At 41.1% G+C, this 14,723-nt stretch overlaps 1 protein-coding gene and 1 long non-coding RNA gene across 2 annotated transcripts in view; one reads left to right on the plus strand and one right to left on the minus strand.

Moving 5' to 3' along the window:
* Positions 1 to 12,007, plus strand: part of mta3 (metastasis associated 1 family, member 3) — a 30,642-nt gene extending 18,635 nt beyond the window's left edge. Inside the window, exons 14-19 of the mRNA XM_085762103.1 lie at positions 168 to 390; positions 2,881 to 2,973; positions 3,155 to 3,316; positions 3,929 to 3,960; positions 4,067 to 4,185; positions 11,243 to 12,007. Coding sequence (XP_085618229.1) covers positions 168 to 390; positions 2,881 to 2,973; positions 3,155 to 3,316; positions 3,929 to 3,960; positions 4,067 to 4,185; positions 11,243 to 11,414 — 801 coding nt within the window. The 3' untranslated portion in view covers positions 11,415 to 12,007. The remainder of the gene's footprint in view (positions 1 to 167; positions 391 to 2,880; positions 2,974 to 3,154; positions 3,317 to 3,928; positions 3,961 to 4,066; positions 4,186 to 11,242) is intronic.
* Positions 168 to 1,435, minus strand: LOC146967385 (uncharacterized). The gene is made up of 2 exons (XR_015034426.1): positions 1,197 to 1,435; positions 168 to 783 (listed from the first exon to the last, which is right to left on the minus strand). It is a non-coding gene; the product is annotated as an uncharacterized LOC146967385 (long non-coding RNA).
* Positions 12,008 to 14,723: the final 2,716 nt, after the last annotated feature.

Genomic DNA, 14,723 nt, shown 5'->3' on the forward strand with positions numbered 1-14,723 from the left:
ATCTGATATCATATTATTATATATTCACGACTAAAAGATCAACAGTTGTGTAGCTGAAATGGGTTTTTTTTAATCATCATCTGCCATCAGTGCACTCAGTGTCCTTCTCTCTCTCCCTCTCTTCCTCTCTATCTTTCTGCCTCCCTCCCTCTCTCTCTCTCACCCAGGAGTCTCGTTCACGAGGTCACGCTCCCCGCCAGTCCAACCACATGATGCCCATGAGAAACAGCGGCAGCCCCAAGTCCTCCATGAAGACCAAGCAGGCTTTCCTGCTGCAGGCCACCCGCCTCACCAAGCTGGCCCGGCACATGTGCCGTGACATCATCAGGCTGCGCCGTGCTGCGCGCCGGCCCTTTGTCCCCATTAACTGTGGGGCCATAAAGGCAGAGTGTAAGAGCTCTTTCAATTCCTCCTAACTTCTGCCACATGGACACACACACACCTACACCTTACACCTACACACAACCTGCAGACACACGACACGACATACGCAGACAACACACATGCACACACTCGCCACCCCTTCTCACCCTGACTGCCCCACCATCAAACCCCATCTCTGCCCGTCTCCGCCCCCCCATCCCCCACCCCGTCTGTCTCTCTTTCTGTTTTTATTATTATTGTTATTATTATTATTTTGGTTTTTTGTATTCTCCCCCCCCCCCCTGTTTCCAATAAAGACTGCCTGTCCTCATAACTATGAGTTTTGATCATCTTTTCATTCGTGTTTTTTGTTTTTTTTTATTTTTTTCATTCTTCTACCTGTTACAGTTTTTGGTAACACTTTACTGGAATAGGTATTCATAAGATTGACATAACAGCTGTCATAACCATCAATGAATACTTATGACAGCTGTCGTTAAGTGTCATTCGGTAAGTTATGTCACTTTTGATGCAAAGTTGACATTGTTTGAGATGTTCCTTGTTATGAGAACTTGACATGATTTTTTTAAGTTTAGCAACTAGGTCTGCTATGACAGTTTAAATTGTCTTTATGTCAAGTTCTCATAACAAGGACATCTCAAATAATGTCAACTTTGCATCAAAAGTGACATAACTTACCGAATGACACTTAACGACAGCTGTCATAAGTATTCATTGATGTTTATGACAGCTGTTGTGTCATGGTTATGACAGTGTTATGCCAATCTTATGAATACCTATTCAAGTAAAGTGTTACCCAGTTTTTTAGTCACTGTGAACTGAAAGCCTGAATTACACACAGAGATTTAATAATGGTCTAACACGGCTTATTCCACACAAACACCCCACACTTCTTAATAGCAACTGATTTTTTTGCTCCTGTCATTAACGAGTAGACGTCCTATAGGATCCCAGTAGAAGAGTCTGAGCCGTATATTTGCTGAAAGTTTAGACGTAGAGAAAATGTATTTTACTAAGAGAAGCTCTATTTTGCACGGCGCCCCGCGGTGAAGGCGTCGCCCACTCTGTGCTGTCATGGCTGAACCGGTTGTTGTCTCAGCCTACGAATGTTTATTGTAAATACTGAAACTTCAGCTTCACTGTGTTTTGCCATCACCATTTTTATTTTTTATTTTTTATTTTTTAAAACAACAAAAAAAGTCAACATTTTTATTCTTTTCTTATTTCTTTTTGCGCACTCATTTTTTCTCATCATGCTGTCAATCGTGTGTTTTTAAGACAGAAATGAATGGATCGATAACGAGCTGATAAAACTTGAAAGACGGGGAGGTTAAAGCTGAAGTAAAGACGTGTGGGAATAACTTTTTTTTTGCTTTTAGCCTTTTTCTTTTTCTTTTTTTTGCTGCTGGCTGCACCTCCTCCCACCTCCCCTTCCTCTTCCTCTTCCTCCTCCTCCTCCTCCACTGTAGATCAGGCTCGGGCCACCAGAAGTCATTTACTGGACTGTGGCCTCTCACCGTACCATCCACTCAGCTGTTCTCCTGTGTTCAGACCATGAAATATTCATGAGACTCCATCCTGTTGCCTCTTCTGTCTTGTAAATCCTGCGGCTAGGATTTACCATTCAGAGCGCCCACCCTTCTCCCCACTCCTCCTCTTCCTCTTCCTCTTCCTCCTCGTCCTTCATCTTCTAACAACTGTTGCAATATTCTCATCTCATCTTCTACCTCCTTTTTCTTTCTTTTTTTACATTTTTTTTTGGCTCTTTTCTTTCATCACTGTGTGAATGTGAGCGTAGACCTCCAATAAAGTCGCACCTGAAAGCATCTCTTCCGAGTCCTTGTGCTTCATGTGTCCATATTATCTGTCCATCAACTCCACCACACTCAGAGGAAACCGCAGCGGCACGCCTCCCCTCCCTCAGCATGGACTCAACCTCCAGTGCCTGCTCTCATTTGTAACGCCTCCATATTTCATGTATGTGTGTTTACACTTTTTTTGTTTTTTTTTTCTTTCTATGTGCATGTAAGCATGTACTGGAAACTGTATGTTGCATGTTGGGGAGATTATTCATCATTTTAATGCTCATCCAATCCTTTGGAATCAATTCACCGTATTATTATTATTATTATTATTTCCACCTGAGAATGATGTGTTCATGTGCATCGGCTCCTGCATCTTGTGATGTTGCTCCTCATTGGAGAAGACGCCATTTTCACCTACATAAAACGCTCTTGTTCCAATCCTAAGCAGCTGATCCCTCCTCCCCCTTCCCCTTCCCCTCTCCCCTCCCTCCCCCTCCTCTTCGATATAAAACTCTGCAGAGCCCAGTTAACACACTGACTTTGTTTTTAAATGCATGACTCAGCGTAAATGTTTAGTATTCATGGTCAGTCAGAAAGGAGAAGAGGGGTGGGTAGAGGTGGGTGGGTGGGGGTTATGCAGTCTGAGAAACACTGCACTGTTTGTAAAAATGTGTGTGTGTGTTTGGTTTAGACATGTTAAGGGTGTCAGAGGGGCAGGGGACTCGCCTTCCCAAAACCAGAGCCGCCCAAAGGAGCACTCTGACCAGTGTCCTGCAGTTTCTAGGTAAATCAATACAGTCATTTTCTGCATAATCAGTGTAATTTTACTCTGAAAAAACAAAAAAAAAAACTGAAACTCAGAAGTAAACAACCAAAAAAAATCAATAAAATATGAGTATGAGACATGATCCAGGTGGTTTCCATGGGAGCCAGTTGATGCAGCTCCAGTGTGGTGTCTCTTCCAGAGTCCCGTCCGGCAGCCCACGCCCCTCGCTCCCACCGCACCCCGGGCCTGCAGACGCCTCCCCCGCGGCGGCTCCTCTCCTCTCTCCCGCACGGCCCCCATGGCATGCTGGGAAAACGCAGCTACCATCACCACAGCAGGGCTGAGCCGGACAGGCGCTCAGGTAGACACACACAGACACACACCTCCCTTAGATAAAAGAAGACGAAGGAGAAAGAAAGAAAGAAAGAAAGAAAAAAACTTGCCCAACTAATTCCACCAAAGTAATCATGACTTGTTTTTCAATTAGACTGTTATTGCTGAGCTTAATCCTGCCCACCCCCCAAAAAATGATTGGAAAATGCTTCCCCTCTTGCTTTTAACCAAGTTATCTCTAATGTGATTGAACCTTGGGGACCAAACAGTGTTGATATCTAATGTTCTTGTCATAATTTCTGCTTGATGAAATCAGATTAGTGGAGATACGCCCGGAGCTGATAACCTTTTCTGCCATTTTCTTATCTAAACTAGCTCGTTGGAGAGAATGACAACTAATTCTAATGAAAACGAATCAGCAGATGGGGGTCATTTGGATAATTTGGATGATTCAACTTCAGTCTGACACTTTGTTTTTTATTGGTAACTTCACTATTTTTACTGAAATTGAAACACAGTCATTTGTTGCACCACTTGTAAATAGGAAAAGCAATCAACTAATCAATACTATTCACAATTGACGGATTCCCTCATGTATACGTTGCATCTTTCTCTCACTGCTCTGGCTTTCCTTTTGCAGAGAACCCAACTACGACAGCTGCACCCCTCCTGGTAGGTGTCATATTTATTTGTGATGAATAAAATCCTGCATCAGTGATTCATTGATTATTGATTATTGTAACGACATCATCATTTAATTGTCTTTTTGTGTGTGCAGCACAACGGCCGCAGCAGCAGCAGTGGAAACGCCCGAGGTGGAGTGATGATCCGTAAGAGACGCCCAAACTGGATCGATGCCCCCGACGACAGCTTCTTCCTCGTCACCCGGGAGACCAGGTAAGCAAAGGTGACCCTTCTCTGACCTCTGATTGGCTGACTGTGGATTTGTGTGTGTTTGTGTGTGTGTGTGTGTGTGTGAGAGAGAAAGAGAGAAGAGGGAAAGCAAGTAAGTGATGCTGAGAGCCGAGCGACAGCAGATAAGAGGAACTGAGCTGTGACTAAAAAGGACAGGGAGTTATTTTTGTCCCGCGTTGACTTCACACAGCTGTGTGTAGTGCACGCTCATAAACACACACACACAAACACACACACACACACACACATGGATACAACACAGTGCATGTCTGTTGTGCTTGAATTCACACAGACCCACAGAGTTGAAGGAGAGTGGCAGCCTGCAGATCAACACATCATTTTCAAAGTACAAATTGGATTTAAATTGATTTGAAAAAGTTTATTCCCATCAAAACACCTCCAAGCAGTTCTTTACTTCTAGACCGATAACAGGTTTTTGCTAGGAGGGGGGGAAATGCATCCTATAAGAAACGTATTACGTAAATGTAATGTAGAAAGAGCAAATGTGAAAACTTCACGGGCCAAATAAATGCGATAGATTTCAGCAGAATTGAATTCCCTCGACTTTTGGAGGAGCTTTTCCATGCAGGCTTTTTATTTTGTGAGATAAAACAAAAAACATTGCGAGAGAATTTATCTGCGATGCACCAAAGTGTTTCGATAAATTGGCCACAACCCTGAAGACAGACACGCTAAAATCTTCAAAACAGTCGAATAAGCTGAGATGAGTCCACCAAACTGGACCGGAGTGAAACATCTCATCAGTCATCAGTGAGTTTATTGTGACATCTTAGCAACATTGGCCTTGAAAACATTGTCACAGACAATCGTGCTCCCCTCAGGATAAACTGTGGTGAGTTTCCATCTTCAGGTTTCACATTTTAATTCGTCCAGTTTGGTTTATGAAACAATTACAGAGCAAAATTCCCACCAGATCTCTCCCCCCGATGTCACAGCTGCTATTTCTCATTGCTGTGATCAAATCTTGTTGTTACAAGATGAGACTTGTCCACACGACAACACAGACGCCCAGCACTGACCTACATACATATACACATTACTTCTATTCATTGTCTGTTTTTCTTGCTCTGACCACACTTGCTGCAGACCTGATTGAATACAGTCATGAATAGGGATGTCACGATTATAGATTTTCTTTGTACGAATTTAATTTCACAACACTATTAATGTGTAAAATCAAATATAGTTAAAATATACATTACTAATTATGAAATATTTTAAATATCTATTAAAATATGACCAATTATTAATCCGTGTTTGAAATATTCAAGTCATTAATTGTCATAAAAACCAAATGCTTTAAGTTAATTTTAATCTTTTTTTTTAATCATAAATGACACTCTAGCATTTAAATTCCTACCAATTCAATGTTACGTTAGGTAAATGGACCAGTATCTGTGCATTTACCTTCACTTTGGCGCCACATCTGCCGACACGGTTCATACATAATCTTTTTTTGGAAAGTGACGGTATTTAGGAATTTTTGCGATTAATTAATTGGGCCGTTTAATATCATAGTCTACTTGCCAACAATGAGTACCCGGAAATGTTGAGTACCCCAAAGTTTTATGTTAGAAATATATAGTATGGGTCCCCCAGTATTCAGAAACTGCCGGATGCTAACTTATATATATTGGGCAATTAGCATAAATTAGCATAATTGTCTATATGGGCAATATTTCAACAAAATTGACTTGGCTGATATGGGCAATATTGGAGTGGTTTTAGAGGTTATTGATGATGCTGAATCCATTTCTGACATTTTCAAAATTCAAAATGGCTGTCTAAACCGATGACCAGATTTTGAAATCCATCAAAATCGGCCCACTGGCGGTTAAAATCTGGTCACTTCCGGTTTAGACAGCCATTTTGAATTTAGAAAATGTCAGAAATGGATTCAGCATCATCAATAACCCCTAAAACCACTCCAATATTGCCCAGATCAGCCAAGTCAATTTTGTTGAAATATTGCCCATATAGGCAATTATGCTAATTTATGCTAATTATGTCTGTTATGCTAATTGCCCAATATATATAAGTTAGCATCCGGCAGTTTCTGAATACTGGGGACCCATACTATATATTTCTAACATAAAACTTTGGGGTACTCAACATTTCCGGGTTCACAATGGGGCCCTATGGGCTGGCAAGTAGACTACCACGATTAATTGTGAAAAAAAAGTAATCGTGACATCCCTAGTCATGAATCAACACGTGTATTAGTGTTTTATGCAACACAAAATCTGTGTCCTTGTTTTATTTTCACACACATGGACACTACAACCACACACACACACGGTCTCTCGTGCACGTAAATGAGTCAAAGTTTGCATGATGTCCGTATGTGAGAGAGAAATATGTTCTTCCATTAAGCCTGTGTCTAAATGAGCCATGGCACCCGGCCCTCACAGCCGCCCGCCCTCGGACTGCCGGGGCTAAAATTAGAGCAGCTAACTGGTACAGATGGGCCAGAGAGGAGCCAGGCAGCGCTGGGGCCTGAGTGGGAATATCATTACCACATTAACCATGGCCGGACTCGTATGGATCACTCACTATCCAGTATCCACCAAGACAACATGGCTGTGTTTGTATGTGTGTGAATATGTGTGCGAGAGAGAGAAAAAGAAAAGATATCATCATTCTGTACTGTACTTCTTCTGTAACATGATACTACCGTTCACTCTTCCCCCCATAGAGACAATTAATGCATTTCTGAATAAAAGACATTAATAGATCTGCTCTGAAAGGCTGCTGCTGCTGCTGCTGCTGCTGCTGCTGCTGCTAATGAGAGATTTTCGGATGTTTCATTTTTTCCTCGTTCTCCATCTCTTTATGCTCCTCTTTCGCTCTCTCAGTGTGATGAAGAGCGCAGTGTGTCACAGAGCAGAGAGGAGATCACTCCCACTTATTCAAGGAGGAGGCGAGGGAGACGAGTAGAGACAGAAACAGACAGAGATGGCAGATTAACACTTGTCTGAGCACAGGTTACACATGGAAGAGTTGTGTGGGATCATCAACAAGTTGTCGCAGTTAATTCTCATGGGAAACAAAAATGTCTGAGGCCAATTTTGTGGCGATTCATGAAAAAATGTTGCAATGTTTCACTCTGTCAGATTAAACATCTGGAGACCAAGAATATCAGTAGCATATATCCAGATTTAGATTTTAATTTTTTTTTATTTTTACAATTTGCTACTTTATACTTCTACTCCACAATGTTTCCAAGGGGGTAAGTGCACTTTTTAGATAATCATCAACAACTGTAGCTTGTTGTTACTTCTCAGATTAAGGTTTAGGTTATTTAATTGTAAGAATCAGGTTCTAATAAATTACTAACAGATTCCTGCCAGTGCTTAAATGTAAATAAAACACGACTCCATTAACTACTGTATAACTAATGTAAGTATTAGAGTTTGATTTATTTCTTCTTTTTTTCCCCTAGCTTGCCATTTTCGCTGTACTGACATTTAAGTACCAGAAACCAGCAAATATTTGGTTAGTACCCAATTCACACAGCAAATTCACACAGACAGCCGTCACAGACAGTTTTATTAAGTGTTAACATATTTTACATGAGAAAACAAATAAACTGATCAACTAACAGGTATATTTTTCAATTTTAAACACAGACTGATTTAAATAACACTAATAATGATTTCATTAAGACATTAATAGAACATTAGAAATGTAATTTGTATTAATAGAAAGTGAACATGTGTTAAAAAATGCTTTTTCATAATAATGTCAGGGCAACTTTAAGATGTATCTTGTTTTTTTTGGGCTTTATGATTGAAGCTACTGGGCTATACTCCAAAATGTATGTAAAAAAGCAAATTGCCTTTGCTTTCTTATCAATGCATTTTCATTATCGAATAAAGTTATATGTAATACATCAGTTGCAGTTTTTCCGCAGGGTAAAGGATTTTATTTTTGAGTCCATTTGGCCGGTGATACCGCATAAGTAGTAATGCAGTATTCCTACATACTTAATACTATACAACTAGGCACAGACAGAACAAAGAGACAGAGAAAGAGAAGGAGAAGGAGAAGGAGAAGGAGAAGGAGACAGCCTGCTTTCCTCCTGATGAGCAGCTGAACAGACAAAGACCAGAGCTTTAGATTATGTGCCATCAGTGCAAAATCTGTTCCCTTTCTCTCTCTGGTTTATTTTCTGCTCTGACTCAAAATGAAAATATGTATGTACTGTAAAAGCACGTACGTGAAAGTGCAAATACAATAGATGGCACTGTAGAAGATTATGGGGTGGCCGTGTATGTAGGTGCACATTTACTGTACTTGGATGTTCAGGCACATGATGTACAGAGTCTCCATGAGTGCTCTGTACTAGTGCTGATGTTATCAACAGTGCAGCTCTGGAGGGAATAGATGTGTTTTCCTGTTCCCAATACAAGAAAAAAAAAAACAAAAAACATCAGGGCAGTGAAAGAGGCACAAAATGAGAGTGCGTGTGCAGAAGGGCTATGCTGTGCATTAAATCTGAAAGGGCTCTCCCTGACCGCCTGAAGGGAACAATGAATAATCACCTGTACATTGTGGTTATGTATCTTGCATTTGCATTCATTTGTCTCCAAATGAATTCCATTAGTGGAGCGTTGAGCCCCGTGGTCTTGTGTTTAGTGGCTGTGGCTGCTAAAAGAGCCGTCCTCTTTCCTCAGTCTGCAAATTATGACCGAGACCCCGACAAACCCCCTGCGCCCCAATCCCGACGCTTCCTCTTTTACCTCATAACAGAGATACGTCTCAGTTATACCAGTCCTGACACTCAATACGTGTTGTACTTCGGTGAATCCTTCTCAAATGAGAAAAAGTGACTTTCTAATTACTTTCTCATGGGCCTCCAACCTTAATTTGATGCCCTTAAACTGAACCTCTCTGCTCGTATTTAATCATTTTGAAGTGACTTTGAAGTTCACAGTCTTCTCTCTTTATTAGTTTCTCCACCTTCTGTCTCCGATGCATCTGTTACTGCTGCTGAGGCTCTGCACTTTCACACCTCATATAAGCCTGTTGCTTATTACAGTAGAGCCGCCGAACAAAGAAAACAAACACCGCTCCTTGGAGATATTTCTAAAGACAAAACTGAGCTGAACGTTGAGTAATGACATTTCTACAACCAAGCAATCAAGTGATTAAGCACCAGTAGTTCGGCTGCACTGTTTGTCCAACCAATAATATCCATGACAAATCAGCTGCCCCCTAAAACCCACAGCCCACAGCCAGTTTCATCATTATTTCTACATGTTTCTTCTTTCTTTCTTTCCTCTGCAAGCTGCTGCAGCCAAACTGCAGAATGGCCTCAGTAATGAGAAGCAGCCAGAAGTAGGAGATGCATCAAGCCTGTAGTCAGCTACAAATAAATAATGTATGAAGGCGAAGATTAGCCGCAGGTTCAGGCACTGTGACTTTCTCAGACATAAAGATGCAGTCATGAAATTTAATTTAAATGTTTTTATACATACAGGGGCACTCAAACGCCACATTCAAAACATCTATCATGAAGAAATGTGATGTGTTTGAACTAATCAAGCTTCTCTTTTCTGTTTTCTTGAAGGTTAAAGAGAAGGTAAATCAAATCTAAAACTTTCCCAAATTACAAAGGGGCACTTATGGGAGAAAAAACAAAAACTTTATTGAAAATACTGTACAACAAATACATAAGAAGTTTAAGCCAATCAGGGGGAAACAGCTCACCACTGATAACACAGTTGATCCACCAGCACATCTTAACCACCCAATATATTTGGTGTTCTATGGTATTTTAGGAAAAATAAATAACATGTTATTGAAATGTAATCTTTTGAGGCCACTATAGATGATTGTTGTTTATTAGACCTTTGAGTAAATCCCAATATGTTGAATTTTTCCTTTAAAACACTTAAAAACTTCATTTTTCTGACCTTCAGAAATGAATAATTTTGTGCATCATCAATAATTCAGCATACAGAACAGTCGCAGCATAGTTTGTGACTCAAATTAAAATGTAACCACTGTCTCTCTACTGATATGACCAATTAAAACAATATCACCACACGTCCATTTAGTGGCTGCTGTGGAGCTTTTGATCATAAAAATAAACAAACAACACAAAAAAAATAATCTCTCTCAGCAGATTGTGTTTGAACAGTTGAGATGAAATAACCCAAACTCAAGTAATTGGGAATATTAATCTAGCTTTTTTGAAGAACAAAATAAATAAACTAAAAAGCACTGAATATTCAGAAAGTTTCAAGTTAATTCATATTATTGAATGATAATAAGAAATGCATTAATGTTGCAGCTGATATAGTTAATCTAACTACAGCAGTCAGATAAATGCATAATGTGATTGCAGTGGAGTAGAAGTATAAGTACTTAAAGGGATAGTTCGACATTTTGGCAAATTGGCCCATTGTCATAATCCCTATAGTGTTAGCAGTAGGTTCGTTGCCTTTAATTGTTGGTGCAAGCTGTTTTTAGAACGGCGGAGCAGAGCTGCGAGCTGCTCAGAGCTCCTCATCAAACTCATCAAATACACAATCCAACAACTCCACAACGCTCTGGTGGACAAGTTGTGACCTGCACATTCACCACGCTATGAGATAATAACAGAATGTTACCAGACAGAGTTGTTGTAGAGGTAAATTCATGCAAAACCGCTGATGCGCGTTCCTGTCGGGGGCAGTTTTTCGGCAAGCAGTCTCAGCATTTGCCTCGAAAACAACTCCGAAATCCCATTACAGCCTCCGTAGCGTAGCTCTGAGCAGCTCACGGCTCTGCTCCGCCGTTCTAAAAACAGCTTGCACCGACAATTAAAGGTAACAAACCTATACTCCTAAAACCATAGGGATTATGGCAATGGGCCAATTTGCCAAAAATGTTGAACTATCCCGTTAAACTTGAGTATATTGCAGCGGTTACTATATGACCTTTCATAGTCTGGATAATTTTTCTGATATTAGCTTTTGCACGTGTGTGTTTTCTCCTGCACTTACGTCCTGTCTCGTCCCCACACCCCCAGGAGGGCCAGGCGGCTGCTGTCCCGCTCCCAGCTGAGGCACGCCTGCCGGCAGCCCTGCGAGCAGATCACCCTACGCAGGGTCTCCCAGGGGCCTCCGCAGGGACTGGTCTTGGCCCCTCCACACCCTCACCCCAGCCTGAGGATGCGAGGCCCCATCGTCATCCACGACTGACCGCAGGACAGCAGACGACCACCACCACCACCCCAACCCCCCACCTGCATACACACACTACACACACACACTAACAAATCAGATTCTCACCTCCTGCTCTCTCATTAAAACCCTCAGCAGCCTCCTTCGCTTATAATCCTGGAGTTCTCCTCATAATCCCCGACAACTCTTAGACAAGCTGTCTCACTGTTTGGAAACAAGGATGTGATGAGCCGTGATGCAATAGAGACAAACACCTGACCTGACTGCAAGTGCTGCCTGTCTGTAATCCCCTGGGAATGTGACTGTGTGCATGTGAGTGAGTGTGTGTGTGTCGGAAAAGCAGAGAGCGTTTGTATATATATGTATGTGTGTGTGTATGTGTGTGTGAGTGAGGAGGGGGGGTGCAGCTGACGTGTGCTGTTCTTAGTTTTTATGGATGAACATAATGATGGAGCTTTGTGTCACCTTTGTGTTGATGGTGAATTGTTGTGATGAAGTTTTATCAGTTTGTATAAAGTTGATTTTGGGAGGGTGTGGGGGGGTGGGGGCATGGGGGATTCAAGTGGGACTGGATGTAAAGGAGAGGGAGGGGGGGTTGGGTTTTCATTTGCAGTAGGGGCGGGCGGGCGGGCGGGGGGGTTTGAGTGTCTTTTAAAATTGGAGGCAAATGTCCAACAGCGACATTTTAAGAAACGATTAAAAAACAACATTAAAAAATGAAAATGCACTAAACTGTGAGTGAAGCTGCAGCCTTTTAAATTTAAAACGGCTGCTTTAAATTCTGTTTTACCTGCAGTTTCCTCTTTTTATTATTATTATTTTTATTTTTTTTTTAATTTCTATTTCTCATGCTCACCTCAAAGTTTCAATATCAAAAAGCTGGAACCAGCGCTGAAGAATGACAACCTGCAGATCATTATCTAACATAGAAAATACAAAAAATAAAAATAAAAACCCTCACTCTTCCACTCTGAATCGTAATGAATCTGCAGGTTGGAGAATCATAACAAGGCAAAGAAAGAAAGAAACCGAGCATAGAGCTAAAGCCTCCCTCATGAACCAGTGTATAATATATTGTATATCTCATTACAGCACTGTAAATCTACTCATCCTATTTCTATGGGCGACTGTACCTATACCTAAGCCCTGACTTGGGTACTGAAGCACTTCCTTTGCAGCTGAAAAGGGCATGGATCTATCATATTTTACTCAAGCCTGTGATGCACCTGTTATATTTTGAGGCCAGAGCAGCAGTTTGCTATTTCCCAACGACGTCTATTTTTTTTTCCTTCTCTGCTGCATTTGTCCTTTTTAAAGCTCCCAGTCAAGTTTTTTTTTTTTTTGCCTTCAGTTTTCATTCCCCTCACTTCCTTGCTCCGTCTCTTTCTCCCTGCTGCATGACAGTGTTGCCACGGGCGCCTCAAAACATTTCAGGTTCATCCATCCAGGGGGCTTCAGGTGTGTTTATTAATAATAATGAGTTTTAAAACTGGCATCGCCGCCGCATGTCTTTGAGGTGAGAGCCTCTGCCCGACCAGTGGGGTCACGTGATTTCTTCTCTTTCATTCAGAATGTTTATGTTATAGTGTTTCCTGTATGTCTTGTGTTGAATTATGAATATGCTGAGAATAATAATGATGATAATAATAATAATAAAAAACAACAACAATAATAATAATAACAACACAGTGCCAGATTATGCTGTCCGGTCTTCAATGAGTCATTTCCTGTTGTTATATTCTGACAGCCTGCCCTGTCTCGCAGCCTCCCACTCCATCTTTATGTCTCTGTCTCTTGTGTTGCTCTCGAGGGGGAGGGGGAGGGGGAGGGTGATGGATGGGGCCTGATTCACACAACTGTGGCCTGCGCGAGGGCTGCCGTCCTAAAATACCCCCCACAAAATATGGCAAATTTGACACAGTGATGAGGAATGGCGGGCGCTCTCATGGTATAAATCTTGATATTGGGAGCTTACAGCTTTCCTCAAGGTGCTTGTGTCACTCTGTGTGTGTGTGTTTATGTCTTTGACACAAGCCTCCATTGTTGTGTTTACAAAGGTTCGGGGTATAGCACACAGTTGTAAAACGTGACTGTCAATCGACCGCTGCAGCTGCTGGCTTTTTGCACCACGCTTCCTCTTCTGCAGCCTGTCTGTATAGTGTCCTGAGGTGAAAATGAGAAATATAGTGTTTACACTGAAGCTGACATGCTGAAATTGGATTTGCCTGTCAGCTATAGGCGTGTGGGGCGTCAGTGGATTAGAAAAAAAACAACTAAAAACTGTTGTATCTACACAGCAGCGGCCAGAAGTATGTGGACGGCGCTCCTATGGTTTGTACAAGCAGAGGTTTGTTCCAGTTCAGCCACAATAAGGAAGAGAGACCAGTCTTTCCACACCAAACTTACTTTAAATCCCGGTATTTAGCATTTATGACACACACACACACACACACACACACACACACACACACACACACACACACACACACATATATATATACATACAGTACAGGTCAAAACTTTGGACACACCTTCTCATTCAATGTGTTTCCTTTATTCTCACTGAAGGCACCAAAACTATGAATGAACACATGTGGAATTAACAAAAAAGTGTGAAACAACTGAAAACACGTTTTTTCTTCTTTGTCTTCTCTTTCTTCTTTTCTTCTTCCTCTCCGTCTTCCTCCTCCTCCTCTATCTCTGCCCCCACCAATTCTAGTTTCTTCAAAGTAGCCACCCTTTGCTCTGATTACTGCTTTTTGCTCTTGGCATTCTCTTGATGAACTTCAAGAGGTGAACCTGACCTGAAAATGGTTTTCACTTCACAGGTGTCAGTGTGCCTTGTCAGGGTTCATTAGTGGAATTTCAGTGAGAATCTACAATGTAAATAGTCATGAAAATAAAGGAAATGCATTGAGTGTGTCCAAACTTTTGGCCTGTACTGTGTATATATATATATATATATAACAAAGGTAACACTATAATAAGTACACACAATTAAGCATCAGTTAAGCATTAAATACTGAATTCATCATTTATAACACATGAATACTCATTGGTATGTAGTTAAACACAGTTTAAAATGTTTTACACATTATTGATAAGCTAACTGTGAGTATTCATGTGTTATCAATGAAGAATTCGCTATTTATTAATGCTTAACTAATGCTTAATAATGTGTAGGCTACTTATTATAAAGTGTTACCAAAACAAACTATGACATAGTTGTAAGCAGCCATAAGCTATAACTCCTTTATTATTACTCTTGTGTTTTACTAAAAGCTGCTTATCCAGCAGCTTCCCCTGTATTTATGTACAAGTTGCATG

This window comes from Trachurus japonicus, chromosome 19 (assembly GCF_045865225.1).
Source record: "Trachurus japonicus isolate A0001 chromosome 19, Traja_1.0".
Lineage (NCBI taxonomy): Eukaryota > Metazoa > Chordata > Actinopteri > Carangiformes > Carangidae > Trachurus > Trachurus japonicus.